Source organism: Periophthalmus magnuspinnatus, chromosome 5, assembly GCF_009829125.3.
Source record: "Periophthalmus magnuspinnatus isolate fPerMag1 chromosome 5, fPerMag1.2.pri, whole genome shotgun sequence".
Classification (NCBI taxonomy): domain Eukaryota; kingdom Metazoa; phylum Chordata; class Actinopteri; order Gobiiformes; family Gobiidae; genus Periophthalmus; species Periophthalmus magnuspinnatus.
Window position 1 is genome coordinate 18,683,177 of NC_047130.1, and position 14,985 is coordinate 18,698,161.

General features: G+C 37.6%; 1 protein-coding gene across 7 annotated transcripts in view; it reads left to right on the top strand.

Moving 5' to 3' along the window:
- elmo2 (engulfment and cell motility 2) overlaps positions 1 to 14,985 on the top strand; it is a 30,272-nt gene that overhangs the window by 11,778 nt on the left and 3,509 nt on the right. The window contains exons 8-22 of one of the 7 annotated variants that reach the window (XM_033967080.2): positions 86 to 188; positions 2,520 to 2,671; positions 3,344 to 3,422; positions 4,508 to 4,546; positions 6,299 to 6,349; positions 7,894 to 8,016; positions 8,862 to 8,981; positions 9,820 to 9,924; positions 10,691 to 10,799; positions 10,910 to 11,046; positions 12,386 to 12,549; positions 12,640 to 12,752; positions 13,619 to 13,726; positions 14,314 to 14,396; positions 14,489 to 14,566. In XM_033967080.2, the coding sequence (XP_033822971.1) occupies positions 86 to 188; positions 2,520 to 2,671; positions 3,344 to 3,422; positions 4,508 to 4,546; positions 6,299 to 6,349; positions 7,894 to 8,016; positions 8,862 to 8,981; positions 9,820 to 9,924; positions 10,691 to 10,799; positions 10,910 to 11,046; positions 12,386 to 12,549; positions 12,640 to 12,752; positions 13,619 to 13,726; positions 14,314 to 14,396; positions 14,489 to 14,566 (1,564 nt within the window). The remainder of the gene's footprint in view (positions 1 to 85; positions 189 to 2,519; positions 2,672 to 3,343; positions 3,423 to 4,507; positions 4,547 to 6,298; positions 6,350 to 7,893; positions 8,017 to 8,861; positions 8,982 to 9,819; positions 9,925 to 10,690; positions 10,800 to 10,909; positions 11,047 to 12,385; positions 12,550 to 12,639; positions 12,753 to 13,618; positions 13,727 to 14,313; positions 14,397 to 14,488; positions 14,567 to 14,985) is intronic. The other 6 variants (XM_033967083.2, XM_033967081.2, XM_033967086.2 and 3 more) reach the window with 6 other exon arrangements.

Below are 14,985 nucleotides of genomic sequence, written 5' to 3' on the forward strand. Positions count from 1 at the left end.
CTAGTATCAAAACTAGAGCCTTTCTTTTACTTTAAAATGTGTGAAATTAAATCTGTTTTTTTGATGTTGTTTATTTTTAAATTAGCAGTTTTGGCGAGATGCTGGCCTTCACTCTCACTGCATTTCTGGAGCTGATGGACCACGGCATCGTCTCCTGGGACCTCATCTCTCTGTCATTCATCAAACAGGTGCAGAAGGATTTGACATTTGATTATATTAGCTTTGCATTTGTAGCTGCATTTTCTCCCCCTGACCATGATGTGCATATTTAAGTTAAGGAAAAAGTAATTGTTTTTGTCATACCTTTATTATTAACATTCATGCTGTGTTACTTATTGGGGGCGACAGTAGCTCAGTTGTATGTTTGTCCACTGATCATAAATTTGGAGGTTCAAATCTGACCTGTGTTTTTTTCATGGCCTACGCTGATTCGATTGTGTTGAAACTAGAGCAACCGATGGTAGTTAAACTCTGCTGTAGTTTTGGGCTGATATGTAGGGCTGATTAAGTTCATTTTGTCCAAATTATATGATTTGAAAAGGCTTATCCACAACCCTATTTCACTACAAAATCACATGAGAGCAGATTAGTCACACTTTGTGCAGTGCTCTGTTTGCAATTCAGTGTTAAAATAAAGCAAAATGGTTTTCTTTCACTCTGGTGGTCAGTTGAACAACAACATATCAGCCTTATTTTGGAGATTTCATGGTCCTGTGTCTGATTTTTTCCCATGTATTTGAGCAAAATTTGTGTCACCCCTGTGCAGATACTAAATAAGCAGCTCTTGAGGTCAAAATAAGTTGTTTTACTGTTTGAAAACCAGAAAGTGCACCGTTAGTATGGTAGTTGTCATTAGCTTTATTGTCACGGCAAAGTTCTGGTCTTTAAGAGTTGCGAACAGAGCTTATAAACTCATCGCAGTGAATGATTAGGATGCTCAGAACGCATAAGGTAAGTGAGGAATAACTTTGGACCACTGCAAACTGTTTAAAATGAACTGGGTCTGTTTTTCATGTTTTTAAGACACTAAAAATCAGATGCAAAATCAAAATGCAAATATCTACCAATTATATCTAGGTCTGCCTCTAATTGAGATGGGGGTCAGCTAAATGTTATCCCGTTAATGTTAATATGCTGTTAATAGACCGTGGATTACAGACCTGTGATCACACAGTTTGAAATCACTGATCTCATGTAAATACCAACCCTTAGATATTGTTGCCTAGTAACGGATCTCATTTTGGTTTTTCATTCATTTCTTTTGAAAAGCAGAGCAGCCTTGACTCAACAGGGTCTCACTGCAAAAACTGCTTGTACTGATGTGGTTCGTGCTGCCTAGTCTTACCTCTTTTAACACGATTTTAGTCTTGATGTTTTTTGTTGAAATGTGAGTTCGTAGCCTAAAGCGCTTTATATTTTATGTAAAAATATTGTTACTTGCATAGATTTATGACTGTTATGTAAAGTACCTTACCTTATATTACCTTTGGTAGAGGCATGATGTGCATATTTAAGTTACAGGGCCCATGCTGTTTTCTGATCTTTGTTTTAATGTTGTTTCCTCATCACAAACAGACCTGGAGTTGTGTTTTGTTTCATTCACACATGTTTAACTCCCAAATTCTGCATATTTAAGCTGTATTCCTCCCTCAAACAGAAAACACTCTTGTGATTCCACCTTGTGATGCCATGTGTTAATGCTGCAAGTGCTCCACTGTGTTTTTAAACTCCATACACCTTCATTAGAATTATTTGAATAATTTCAGACCTGGAATTGCCAATCTCTATTAAACTAAAGGTAAAAGGAGCAATTCAGTTGAAAACTACTGTTTCATGACATCACAAGGTGGAACAGAGTGTTTTGAGCTTTGGAGATGTAGGGTTACTCAAACGTGTGAATGAAACAAACATGACTTTGGGTATGTTTTTGATGAGATAAGATTATAACATGGCTTAAAACTCACAGGAGTCCATTTTGTGTAATATAGGATCTTTAAGGAAAACATAGTGGATTAAATGGTCCTTGTTCCGTAGCCTAAACCATTTTATATTTTATGGAAGAATATAGTTAATTTCATAAATTTCTGACTGTTATATAAATTACCTTAAATGACCAAAAAGGTAAAAATAAATAAATAATAATAATATTCAGAATTGCGTTTATAGGTGCAGTATGTAAATGTTCTGGTTTTATGATATATTATTGCTTTGCCTGAAATACAATATGACATTAAACTTAGAAGTCTTGATCTTATAATTTATTTAAATACAGACGTTCTTACTGCAAGGAATTAACCTTAAAACAACATGCATTCTTACAACATGCAACATGCTTCTCCACAGATCTTACCAGTAACTACTGACTGAGTTTAATGTCATACTGTGGAACATTCTAGGCAATGTGATAACATCTCCAAAGAGACATGCAGGTGGCAGACACTCCACCAGAAAAGTTACATAGTACACCTTTAAATAATGCAGATAATCCTTTGTTTACAGTTTAATTTGTCTTCTTGCAGATCGCTGGATACGTGAACCAGCCCATGGTGGATGTGTCGATCCTGCAGCGCTCTCTGGCCATTCTGGAGAGCATGGTCCTGAACAGCCACAGCCTCTACCACCGGGTGGCGCAAGAGATCACCGTGGGACAGCTCATCGGGCACCTGCAAGTGTGAGCTCACCCACGCACCCACGGAGCCCTGTGCTCTGAACGGGACGCCCTGAGAAGAGAGGAGGAGGAGAGAGAGAGAGACAGGGAGAGAGGGGGAGTTAAAGCTGTGAAGTATAGGTTTAGTATAGGTGTTTCTCAATCTGTGGTTCATGAGGTGGTCCTTATAAAGCGCCCTTTAAATTTTTGTTGTTATAATGTGTTTTTAGGTCTGCTTTGGTGTAATCCTCCTAGTTAAATCCTGGTTTAGTCGTAATCCAGTTCTGTTTAGTGTAGTCTAAGTGTTGTCATTTAGGCCTAGTTTAGTCCTAGGTAGTGCTCCAGTTTTAGTCCTAGTTTAGTCCATCTTAAGAATTAGTTTAGGTTTATTTGATCATTTAGGTTTTAGTCCTGTGTCTTAGCCTAAACTTGTTGCTAAATACTAGTTTAACCATAATTACTTCTATTTTATTTTTTAATATAATATAGTAGTAATATGTTCAACCAGATATAGTGCCGTTTTAGTTTGAGAACCACAGCAATCCAAGACTATTTGTAGTAACTGTAGTCACTGTAGTAGTAGTTATAGTAGTAGTAGTAGCAGTAGTAGTGGTAGTAGCAGTAGACAAACTTAAAGAATGCTGTGTCTTAGAGCAAGGTGCTTCTAACGGTGTGTTTTGTTGTTGGATATTTCAGGTCGAATCAGGAGATCCAGACGTATGCCATCGCTCTGATTAACGCACTGTTCCTGAAGGCACCAGAGGACAGAAGACAGGTCTGAATACAAACTAAATCTGTCACGTAGAAGAGAGTTGTAGTGAGAAATAGTGCAAACCAAGGAGTTGTATTGCATATGTCTGACTCATATAATATATGCATTAGTTGGCTAGAGGTGTCTGTCTGCCAGCATTCATTCTGTGGGTTAATGATTTACAATATAACAGATACCGAACATTATTCCATTGTTTTCTCTGTAACTCATGTACATTTATAATTTGGTTTATTTCAACGTGCTACTTGGTCATTTTTCTTTGGAACAGTTTGTCCATAATCCTTCTTACTCACCTCCCTGAGTCATTGTGCCTATACTAATCCAACATCTGCCTCTTCAGTTTGAGTTTTGTCTTGAATCTTCTTCTTTCCCATCTCTATTAGCTTTTATTAAGTATAGAATCTGCTAACTCAGTAGTTTAGTAAGTCCATGGAGCACCACTTTTATCTTAGGTGCTAAAAATTTCCAGGTTCACCGTAAGTACAAGGGTTTAAAGTAGTGAATTGTACCATAGGGAAAACAGATTATATTACAGCACTTTTTACTTACTTTTTTACAGCACACAATGTTTTCTCTGCTACATTTACTCTCTAACTTCTTGTAGGATTCTCCACTAGTTACACAGGTAATATTTGTATTTGGAAATGGAAAGTTAAATCCATACCTCGATACATTCGCCATGGAGTTTAATGCCATATTGTGCATTGAGGGATGTGCTTTAGTGAGCATAAAGCAACGATACCTGAAGAATAATAATGAAATAAAATAAAAATTAAATTAAAAAATAAAAATTAATCCCTAAAATTATGTGTTGGAATAAAAATAGACTTTGACTGAATATAAATACAAAATTATAGTCAGAGTTATTTAATTTTGCATAATAAGTCTTTTTTAAAATTTGTCCAAACCTTAGAGACAAAATGTTCCACTAGTTGTGTGGGACTATTATTTCAGAAGGAAATTAATTCAGCATTTTCATCATATTTTTGTGTAAATTTTATTCTGTATACCGTATTTTGTCTGTTGTCTTCCGTTCTATATTTTTGCATGGCCATTATAACTGTCCCCACAAACCCCTCCCTCTGCAGAATGCGGACTACTCTAATGCACTGGAGTGTTACCTCACTGTGAGTATGGGCCCAAAGCTTTGCCTGTCAACATAACTGATTTTTCTGTTTAGTCATAGTATTTTTAATCTGTTAAAATATTTTCTGAACCACAGCAATAATGCAACAGCAGACAGACACCCTTAAAGTGCATGTGGCAGTTTAGATGAACCATTTCACTAAAACATACTTAACATTATTATATTGTAGCATTCAATAAACACGCTAAATTTCTTTCGGTTGTTTATTTTCTGAACACAAGGGCTACTGTAGGCTATAACCCACAACTAACTTTCTGGTTGACATGAGCAGTAGATATTACATACATAGACTTAAAGAAAAAAATTTAATCTGTCAACCGGATAAAAAGTTGTCGGAGTGAAGCCGTTTTGCTGCTCATCCAAGTCGCTTCTTCAATTCTAGTCAGATTATATAAGGCAGTGCCCACCAATAATCTGACAAGAACTGAAGAAGCGACTGGGATGAGCAGCGAAGCATATCTTTGCTATGGATGACATCTGGATGACTCAGGGATTACACAGATACATACATAGAGGTAATTCCGTAAGTGTTAACAGCCATCTAAATTACACAATAGTTATGATTAGACTAATACAAATAAATGACCATACCTTTATTTGGTATTTGGATGAATGAATGTTTAACCTGCGTGGAATATTTCTGTGCCAAATAAGTAGCAGTTTGTGGAAAATAAATTGGAAAGAACAGTGCACTAGCGGTGGGTTCTAAAATGAAATACCTCTAGTATTATATTTCTCTAAAACAGTGAACTTGGTGATATTTAAGAATTTACTAAAAACCTTTCCTTGTCTTTTCTAGTTTTGTAATTTAGTGAATTTTATAATTTTACTTCCTGGTTGGACACAGGCAGCATTTATATGTAGAGGTAATTCCATAACTGTTACCTAGCAACCATAATGTTAACAACTGGTCAAAACGTGTCTGAATTGCACACTAGTATAACAATGCCTTCCATGGTGCGTAAATTGTTGTAACATTTTGAATGGAATAGGCTCTGTGCACTGCAGCAAGCTAGCTAGCTCACTGTTCCTCAAAGCTAAGAGACACTTTTATTAAAATCATAAAATATAACGTAAATAGCGTCTTAAAATTAGAATTTTTATTTTTATTTTTTAGAAATATTAAAGTTAATTGAAGTCTATCCCATTAAAAAAAAAAGTGGAATACTTCAGTTTACTTTCTTGTTTTAATATTTATTATGCCTCAAAATTTGCATTAGCATTAGCTTTGAGACACAAACATTGCTCTTTCTAAACACAGAAGGGTCCTCCAGTAAAATATTAGTTTGATTTGTGTAGTGTTTAGCATGTTGTCAGTGACATCCATCCGCTGCTCCCTCGCCACTGCCTCATCTTTAAATATTTATTAATTTTAGTGTGACTCTGCACACAAATCCATAGATACACAGTTGTACAGGAAGTAGTGACACTAACAGTGTGGTTCCCAGGCACTGTTGTGAACAGAGCCTATTGATCACAGTTGATGACATAAATAGCTTTCTTCATTCTACATTTACACTTAACTGATGTAAAAACTATCCCACCAAACCAAGTCAGCATTAGTAAAATATATGAATCTGTCATATGCACTTTGAGTTAGACCTATTCATTTTCCTTCCAAACATAAATACAAGTGCTGAAAGAACACAGCTATAGTTAGTTCATGTAATGTACCATGTTTTTGCTCTGTTAGCTGTACAGTAAATTAGCATCCTTGTCTTTTGCCCCATAGGAAATGGCGAGCACTTTGGCCCAGAAGCACCTGCGATCCATCATCCTCAATGTAAGTCTATGAAGCACCACTTTTAGCTTAGGTGCAAAAAATCTCCAGGTTCACTGTAAGTACAAGAGTTTAAAATAGTGGATTGTTCCATAGGGAAAATGAACAGATTACACTACAATATATTTTGGTACATCCCCTCGGCTGCTATACTTAGACTTGTACTTAGGTTCAGATTGGAGTGCTTGTTATTTAAAAGGCCCATGTCACCCTATTTTCTGATCTATGTTATGTTTTTTTCCTCATCAGAAACAGACCTGGAGTTGTGTTTTCTTTAATTTGCACATGTTATAAACACAAAGATGCTACATTTTTAATGTATTTTTTTTTGCATTGTTCCACCTTGTGATGTCATATGGTAATACAGGAAGTTCTCCACTGTGTTTTTAAACTCACTAGAATCATTTGGATGATGCCCTGGAATTGTCAAACTTTACTAAACTAATGGAACTAATGGTAACTGTTAACTTGAAAACTACCACAACACGACATCACAAGGTGGAACAGAGCATTTTGAGCTTTGGAAATTTAGCCAGACTAAAAATAAAGGATTGCTCAAACATGTGAATGAAACAAAACACAACTCCAGGTCTGTTTTTGAGGAGGTAACAACATTATAACATGGCTTAAAGCTCACACGAGTCAATTGTGCATAATATAGGACCTTTTAGTACTTTTTTTTACAACACGTAATGTTTTCTCTACTAAAATTACTCTCTAATTTCCCTCAAAAACCAATACAATTTGGCATAGGTATTTTTGTAGGACAACATTTGATCTTTTTTTTTTAATTTTATATTTGGCTGAATTATTCAAATGAACAGTTAGTACTAGACCAGTTCTTCTTACCTAAACATGTATGTGGGCCGAGCAAATACTGTATACTTGGGACATGAGATTAAATTTGGTAGAAGTTTCACTGATAGCCAAACTGATAAATCTATTATATGATTGATTATCTTAGGGGATTATAAGGGTTAAAAATAAAAATGTTCCACGATAAGGTATTAAACTTGCCCATCTATTCTTTACTCCATGTATAAATTGCTTAAAATTTCCATAAAAAACATGTGTTCTTCTTATGTGGGGTCGCCTCTGCATGGATCAGACCAGTAACTTGGCTAGGTGGTGCCAATACTGGGGAACATTCTAGGCAAAGAAATAACATCTTCAAAGACCCCACCTTTGATGCATAGATAGATTTTTAAGAAAGATTAAACCGTATCCACAACAAAGTGTAATTTTTGTGTTGTAATTAACTGCTCATAAAAACTCTTAAATAACCAACCAAACCAACTGTTCTCCTTCTCGTTGAAAATATATCATTATGAATTTGTGGACTCCTTTTCCATGTCTAGAGACCAAACATGTCTATAATAGCACATTTTTGTTGAAGTGGAACAAAATATGCTTTAAAATGAACACTGCTCCTTGTTTTGCTTCTGACTGAGCCATTTCAAAATGTCACAGATCAGAGAAGATTTTTTAGATACATGTTTTTATAAGTGATAGCTGTTTGTGTTTCTACCTGCTGTTCCTCATTCCAGCACGTCATCAGAGGAAACCGACCAATCAAAGCCGAGATGGCTCACCAGCTCTATGTGCTCCAAGTGCTGACCTTTAACCTTCTGGAGGAGAGGATGATGACCAAAATGGACCCCAATGACCAGGTGTGATCATACTGAGATTAGTATTAAGATTAGTCCATATTCAGACTTTAACTGAGACTATGATGGCACAGGCGGTCAGTATTCCAAAAAGAAATACAGTGGTCCCTCGCTATATCGCGGTTCACCTTTCGCGGTCTTGCTGTTTTGTGGATTTTTTTTTTAGACTGTATGAACGTGCATTGTGTACTCCGTCCTGATTGGCTGAGGGAATGTAGACTATTGTCAATCAATCTTTTCCGTGACGTGTCTCCTGTACAGTACAAAGTGAGCTCAGCCAAATTTGAGAAAATGTTGGATCACAGTGTGACTGTGAAGTGCTGCATGTTTGCAAGTTTTCTTCCCGGCAAAACCCACAATGTCGATGAAACGTTCTGCACCGACAAATTTAAGAAACGCTTTGGACTTAACTGTTTCTTTGCACGGAGAGGCGCCTCTGCGGATACCGCTGGAGCAGAGGACACTGCATAACTATATAACCGTTCAATTCCAGCTCCCACAGATGAATGCTGTTGTTGTGCCCTTAGACAAGACTTAACCTTATCCCCAGTGTCTGTTTACATATCAATGTGTGTGTGTGTGAATGGGTGAGTGGTTCCTTGATATAAAGTGCTTTGAGTGATTTGAAGGTAGAAAAGTGCTGTATAAAAAGGTGACCATTTACCCTCAATATATCAGCCTACTGTTTTTGCTTCTAACAACCCCAGATTTTGTATCTACATATAACTCTGTGAATGTCTGGGTGGTAGCAGTGTTATGATGAATAAAATGCATGAGTGTGGAACTTGAGCCAATTGTTATAATTAGATTAAAAAATAATTTGATTATATTTATACTGTGTATCCTAGACTCAGAGAGACATCATATTCGAGCTGCGCAGAATTGCCTTTGACGGAGAGAACGACCCGACAGGGACAGAGAAGAGGAAGGCCATGTACAGCAAAGACTATAAGATGCTGGGCTTCACGGTGAGTACATGTCTCTTTAAGAAAGAGCTAAATTTTTACCAATAACCTATGAAATAAGAATAATAAATTGAAGGTAACACGTTTCTATGTTTCTACATTGCCCCATTACTACTACAATATCAGTTCAGTATGTATACAAACAAAAACATAAAACTGTCTTGTTTGTGACTAAAAGGGCTCATATTATGCTATTTTTTTTTATATCTGTTATAATGTTGTTTCTTCATCACAAACAGACCTGAAGCTGTGTTTTGTTTCATTCACACATGTTTAACACACAAACTGTGCATATGAGTTCTTTCAGCCTGAAAACACTCTGTTCCACCTTGTGATGTCATGTGGTAATACAGGAAGTGCTCCACTGTTGGAGTTTTTAAACTCCATACACCTTCACCAGAATCATTTGGATAATTTCAGCCCAGGAATTGCCAATCTCTACTGTAGAAAAGGTAAAAGGAGCTGGTAACTTGAAAACTACCACTTCATGACATCACAAGGTGGAACAGACTTGTGTGAATGAATGAAACAAAACATAACTCCAGGTATATCTTTGATGAGGTAACAACATTATAACATGGCTTAAAGCTCAGAAGAGTCAATATTGTGTAAGATAGGACCTTTAAATAATTCCAATATTCAAGTAATTCTAAATTTCAAAATGCTAAATACTACTAAATGAAATACTACATTTCGTGACATTTTCAAATTACAAAAAGTGAAAAAGTGTATTTATATATTCTACCCCCTGCACTAATTATTTGAACATATTTTTATATTATAGCATATTACCACATAATTAAGCTAACATTACAGTGTTATGTTCCTGTGTTTGTTTCAGAACCATGTGAACCCGGCGTTGGACTTCACTCAGACTCCTCCAGGGATGTTGGCTCTGGACAACATGCTGTACCTCGCCAAAGTGCACCAAGACACTTACATCAGGGTACTGGCTTTACACTACACTGCCAACTACTACTAATACTACTGCTATTTTTCTACTACTACTACTACTTCTACTAACACCATCACTACTGCCAGCTCTATAATTCCCACTATACCTACTACTGCAACACCACTTCTTCTACTATCACTACTACAACTAGGTGTAATAATAATTCTTATTTTATTTGTCCAACCAGGATATTGGCTGAACCGATATTTAGCAGTTGATCACATCCAGCACATTTTTTGATATCGGCACCAATGTCTGATACCTGTATTGGATTGGTGTATCCCTAATTACAGGCAACAAAACAAAATCCTAGTTATGTTTTAATGTATATGGTATCAAACATGATATCACAACTGTTACTGATACTACTACTACTTCTAATCCCTGGTTTATACTGACTACCAGGCAGGTCAGGTGTACTTTGAGTGTGTTACTTGCAGATTGCCTGCTACACCAACAATGACAACAGCAGTGTGTTTTTGACCAAAGCAGCGTGATTTCACGTAATGACCTGAAAACTACAGGAAAAAACAGAATTCTTGCAGATTTTTTCCGCAGACCTGCACCGCACCTGGACCTGGACCCTCTGCTGGAGTCAGTGTGGCACTTCGCATTGGTTTTAATGATTTTCACCACACTGCACTTGCAGTCAGTGTACACAGGCCGTAATACTATTACTACGACTATGACTACTAATACTACTACTACTACTAATACAGTGTAAAAGTCTAACGCACTCAACTGTCCATTATAACAGATCGTTCTGGAGAACAGCAGTCGTGAGGACAAACATGAATGCCCCTTCGGCCGCTGTGCTATTGAACTGACCCGAATGCTCTGTGAGATTCTTCAGGTTGGAGAGTTACGTAAGTATCATGTTTTGCCTTAAACAATAGTTTTAGCTCTCACCTTTGTTGGCTTAAATAACACAGATTTTGTACAGGTCCAAATGAGTTCATTTCTTTTTCTCCTCCAGCAAACGAAGGCTGTAATGATTACCACCCAATGTTTTTCACTCACGATCGGGCCTGGGAGGAGTTCTTCTGTGTCTGTATTCAACTGCTCAACAAAACATGGAAGGAGATGAGAGCCACCGCCGAAGACTTTAACAAGGTTTGGTTTCAGGATTGTTCATTACTCCTGCATTTTACAGCAGCTTGGCCCAGGCAGAGCGACAGAGCTGGTGTATGAATGTGTGTGTGTGTGTTATTATTTCTAGGCATTATACATTTTTATACTTTTATGTAAATTCTGTTTAATCTACTTGAAGATTTAATTGGTTTTATTGTCTAAAAGAGCTCAGTGATTCTTTACATGCTTCCTGTGGCTTTTCCACTTTAATGCTTTTCCACTTTAACGCTTTTCCACTTTAATACCTGCTCTCATTTGATCTCAGAAGCTAAACAGGGCCTGGTTACCTCTGGGGAGGGAGGTGATGGTTCTAGTGCATACTTCTGTTGCGTGCTTTGGCAAGACACTTCTCCCACCTTGCTTAATGTGAATGTGGTGTGTAATTGAGTGATTAGTGGTGGTAAGAGTGGTTGATGGTGCAGATTGGCAGCCTCTCTTCTGTCAGATTGTCCCAGGGCAACTGTGGCTACAGTAATAAGTTATCACCAGGTTTAAGAGTGAATGAATAATGCAATGTAAAATTATTTTGAGTTTATAAGAAGCGCTAGGCAAATAAAATGCATTATTATGAATCATTTATACATAAATTATACAAATACATTTGAAAATCAGATTCTATATGTAAACAATTAGACACATGTAAGCACAAGCACAACTGGTCTGGAGTTACGTTTTTGCTACATCAGACCTGATTTTGTTGACTCTCTAGATACGTCTGTTACGCAGTTAGAAAACCGACCTCTTCTCACTGGTATTTAATTCTAGATACACAAGATATCCTGGTGTTTTGTTGGTGTTTACTGTTTTAATGTTCTTTGCCTATGTATGGTATCAGCTGTATATTTCTTTTTTGTAGACTTTTTATGTGAAACACTTTGGGTTGAAGTTGTATTTAAATATGCTATATTAAAAAAATAAAATGAATTGAAATTGAACTCATAGCATTATAATGATAGAGATGATATGATAATGGAGCGACAGTAGTTCAGTTAATTCAGGGTTTGTTCACTGATCCGAAGGTTCAAATCCCATTTTTGACATAAAAACATCATTAGTTGAGCGGTCAAGTCCACTGACCCACAGGTTGGCCGTGTGATTCCAGCACCCACAGATAAATGCTGTTGTTGTGTCCTTGCGCAAGCCCCCACTGTCTGCGTACATTGGTGTATGAATGTGTGTGTGTGAACGGGTGAGTGTTTCCCTGATGTAAAGCACTTTGAAGGTGGAAAAGTGCTATATAAAAATGTTAATATGTATTTGTATAGAGTGAACTTGAAATATCCCCACACACTTGTAACAGAGCGTCTCTCTGGTGTTGTAGGTGATGCAGGTGGTGAGGGAGCAGATCACTCGGGCTCTGGCCATGAAGCCGTCGTCTTTGGACCAACTCAAAAACAAACTCAGAGGCTTAAACTATTCAGAAATCCTTCGTCTACGCCAGTCTGAACGCATGAGCCAGGATGACTTCCAGTCCCCTCCGATCATGTAAAAACAATTTAATACTGCTACAAACCATGGATGCATAAGTCCTAGTGCTTTTGTTTTTACTTGTCATGATATAATGTGTTTTTATAGTGAGTTGCGTGAGAGGATTCAGCCTGAGATCCTTGAGCTGATCAAACAGCAGCGACTGAACCGTCTGTGTGAGGGCAGCTGCTTCAGGAAACTGGGAAACAGGAGAAGACAAGGTATATATCTTTATTACTACTACTATTAAACTGATATTATACAAATACTGTATACTCTAACACTACGGTAGCACACGTGCTTCACTATGTAACTTTTTTAGTAGAGAGCTCGCCATGGAGATGTTATTGCTTTGCCTGTAATGTCCCACAGCATGGCATTAGGCCTGTCACGATAACACATTTTGAAGTGTGATATATTGATAAAGTAAATATAGATGATAAACTATAATAGTGAAACTTATGCCACTACAGCAGGATTCTTCCAAAAAACAACTCTAAATGATCAACATGTTAGTTTGCATCGTCATGGTGAGTAATAGAAGTTATTTATTCAAACCTCTACAGCTCAAATCTTTTTGTAGTACAGAAACAACAAAAGGTTCCCGTCTTGTACAAAGGAAAAGTACAACGATAAATATTGACCCCCAAAAAACTATTGCTCCAGCTTGTATATATTGAACCATAAGTCGATATAGCAATTAACATGACAGTCCTACGTGGCTTTAAACGTCCATCTTGCATTTATTCAATTATACTTTCATTGCAAAAAAATACATTGAGACACATGCATTCTTATTGGGGGTAACCTCCATAGATCTGGCCTGTAACTTGTAACTTGGCCTGATGCTGTCACTTCATTGAATCCATAGATAAGTGTAATACCATATTGTGTTCCATTCTTGGCAAAGCGATAACATCTCCATGGCATTCAGCAGGTAGCTAACTTTTCACCAAAAGGTTACATTGTGCAGCTTTAATCCACTTTTCAGTTGTGTCCTTCCAACTCTGGAAAGTGAGACGCGAATCCACGCCAAGTTTGTGTCTTGATTGTGATTGTGTTTTTGTTTTGTTCTGTTTTTTTGTAGAGAAGTTCTGGTTCTGTCGCCTCTCGTTGAATCACAAAATGCTGCACTACGGAGACCTGGACGAGTCTCCTCAGGGCGAAGTGCCTTTTGAGCTGCTCAGTGACAAGAGTGAGGACCTAAACACACACAAACACACACCAACACACACACATACATACACACACTCACACAAACTCACATACGTACATACACGCGCGCACACACATACATACACAAATATCACACACAACCGCAAAAAACACATCAAAAATATCAAACTACTACACTTCTACCATCGTATGTCAACACACACAGAGCTAAAGTTTCAAACACCACTCGACATCTGCTCACTGTTCAAAGTGTGAAACAGCAGTTTAACATGTCTATCTCCTCTGCTCCCTCTCTCCTTTTTTCCTCTGTCACCTCTTCTTCTCTCATTCACTCTTTTTATTTCACCCCCTTGTCCTCAATCCTTCTTTCTCCCCCCTCTTTCTCTCCCTCTCTCCCTCCCTCTATCCCTCCTCCCTCTTTCCTACTTTGTTTCTCTCCCTCACATGTTCTCTTTCGGCTCTACCCCCTCTTTTTCCTCTAATACTACCTCTTCCTCCCTCTCTCTGTTTTCCCCCTCCCTCTATTACTTTTCTCTCCCCCCCCCCCCCCTCCATTCCTTTTTTCTTCCATCTATCCTATCTCTATCTCTCTCTCTCTCATCTCAGTCCCAGTGTCTGATATAAAGTCTGTGGTCACTGGAAAAGACTGTCCCCACATGAAGGAGAAGAGTGCTCTCAAACAGAACAAGGTCTGGTTTGTTTCCCATAGCGACTTACTTGTTGTTAATTTTGCTAGTATATTTTATCCATGTTTGACTGTTATTCTGTGTTCATCCTGTAGGAGGTGCTGGAGTTGGCCTTCTCTGTTCTGTATGACCCTGATGAGACGCTCAACTTTGTGGCACCAAATAAATATGAGGTAAAATAACAGAATCCATCGAGCATATACCTGTATTGTACTGTACTGAAACTTGGTCTGGCAGTGTCGGCTGCTTGTCTCCATGGAGATAGAAGTTTACAGGGTCCATATTACACTATTTTCGGATGTTATAATGTTGTTTCCTCATCACAAACAGACCTGGAGTTGTGTTTTGTTTCATTCACACATGTTTAACACACAAACCCTGCATATTTAGAGTTCTTCTCTCAAACAGAAAACCTTCCACCTTGTGATGTCATGTGGTAATACAGGAAGTGCTCCTTCCACCTTCCCTATAATCATTTAGATAATTTCATCCCTGGAATTCCCAATCTCTATTGAAATAAAGGTAAAATGTTGCTGTCAGCTTGAAAATGACCACTTTTCAGGTTTGGAGATGTAGACAGACTAATAATAAA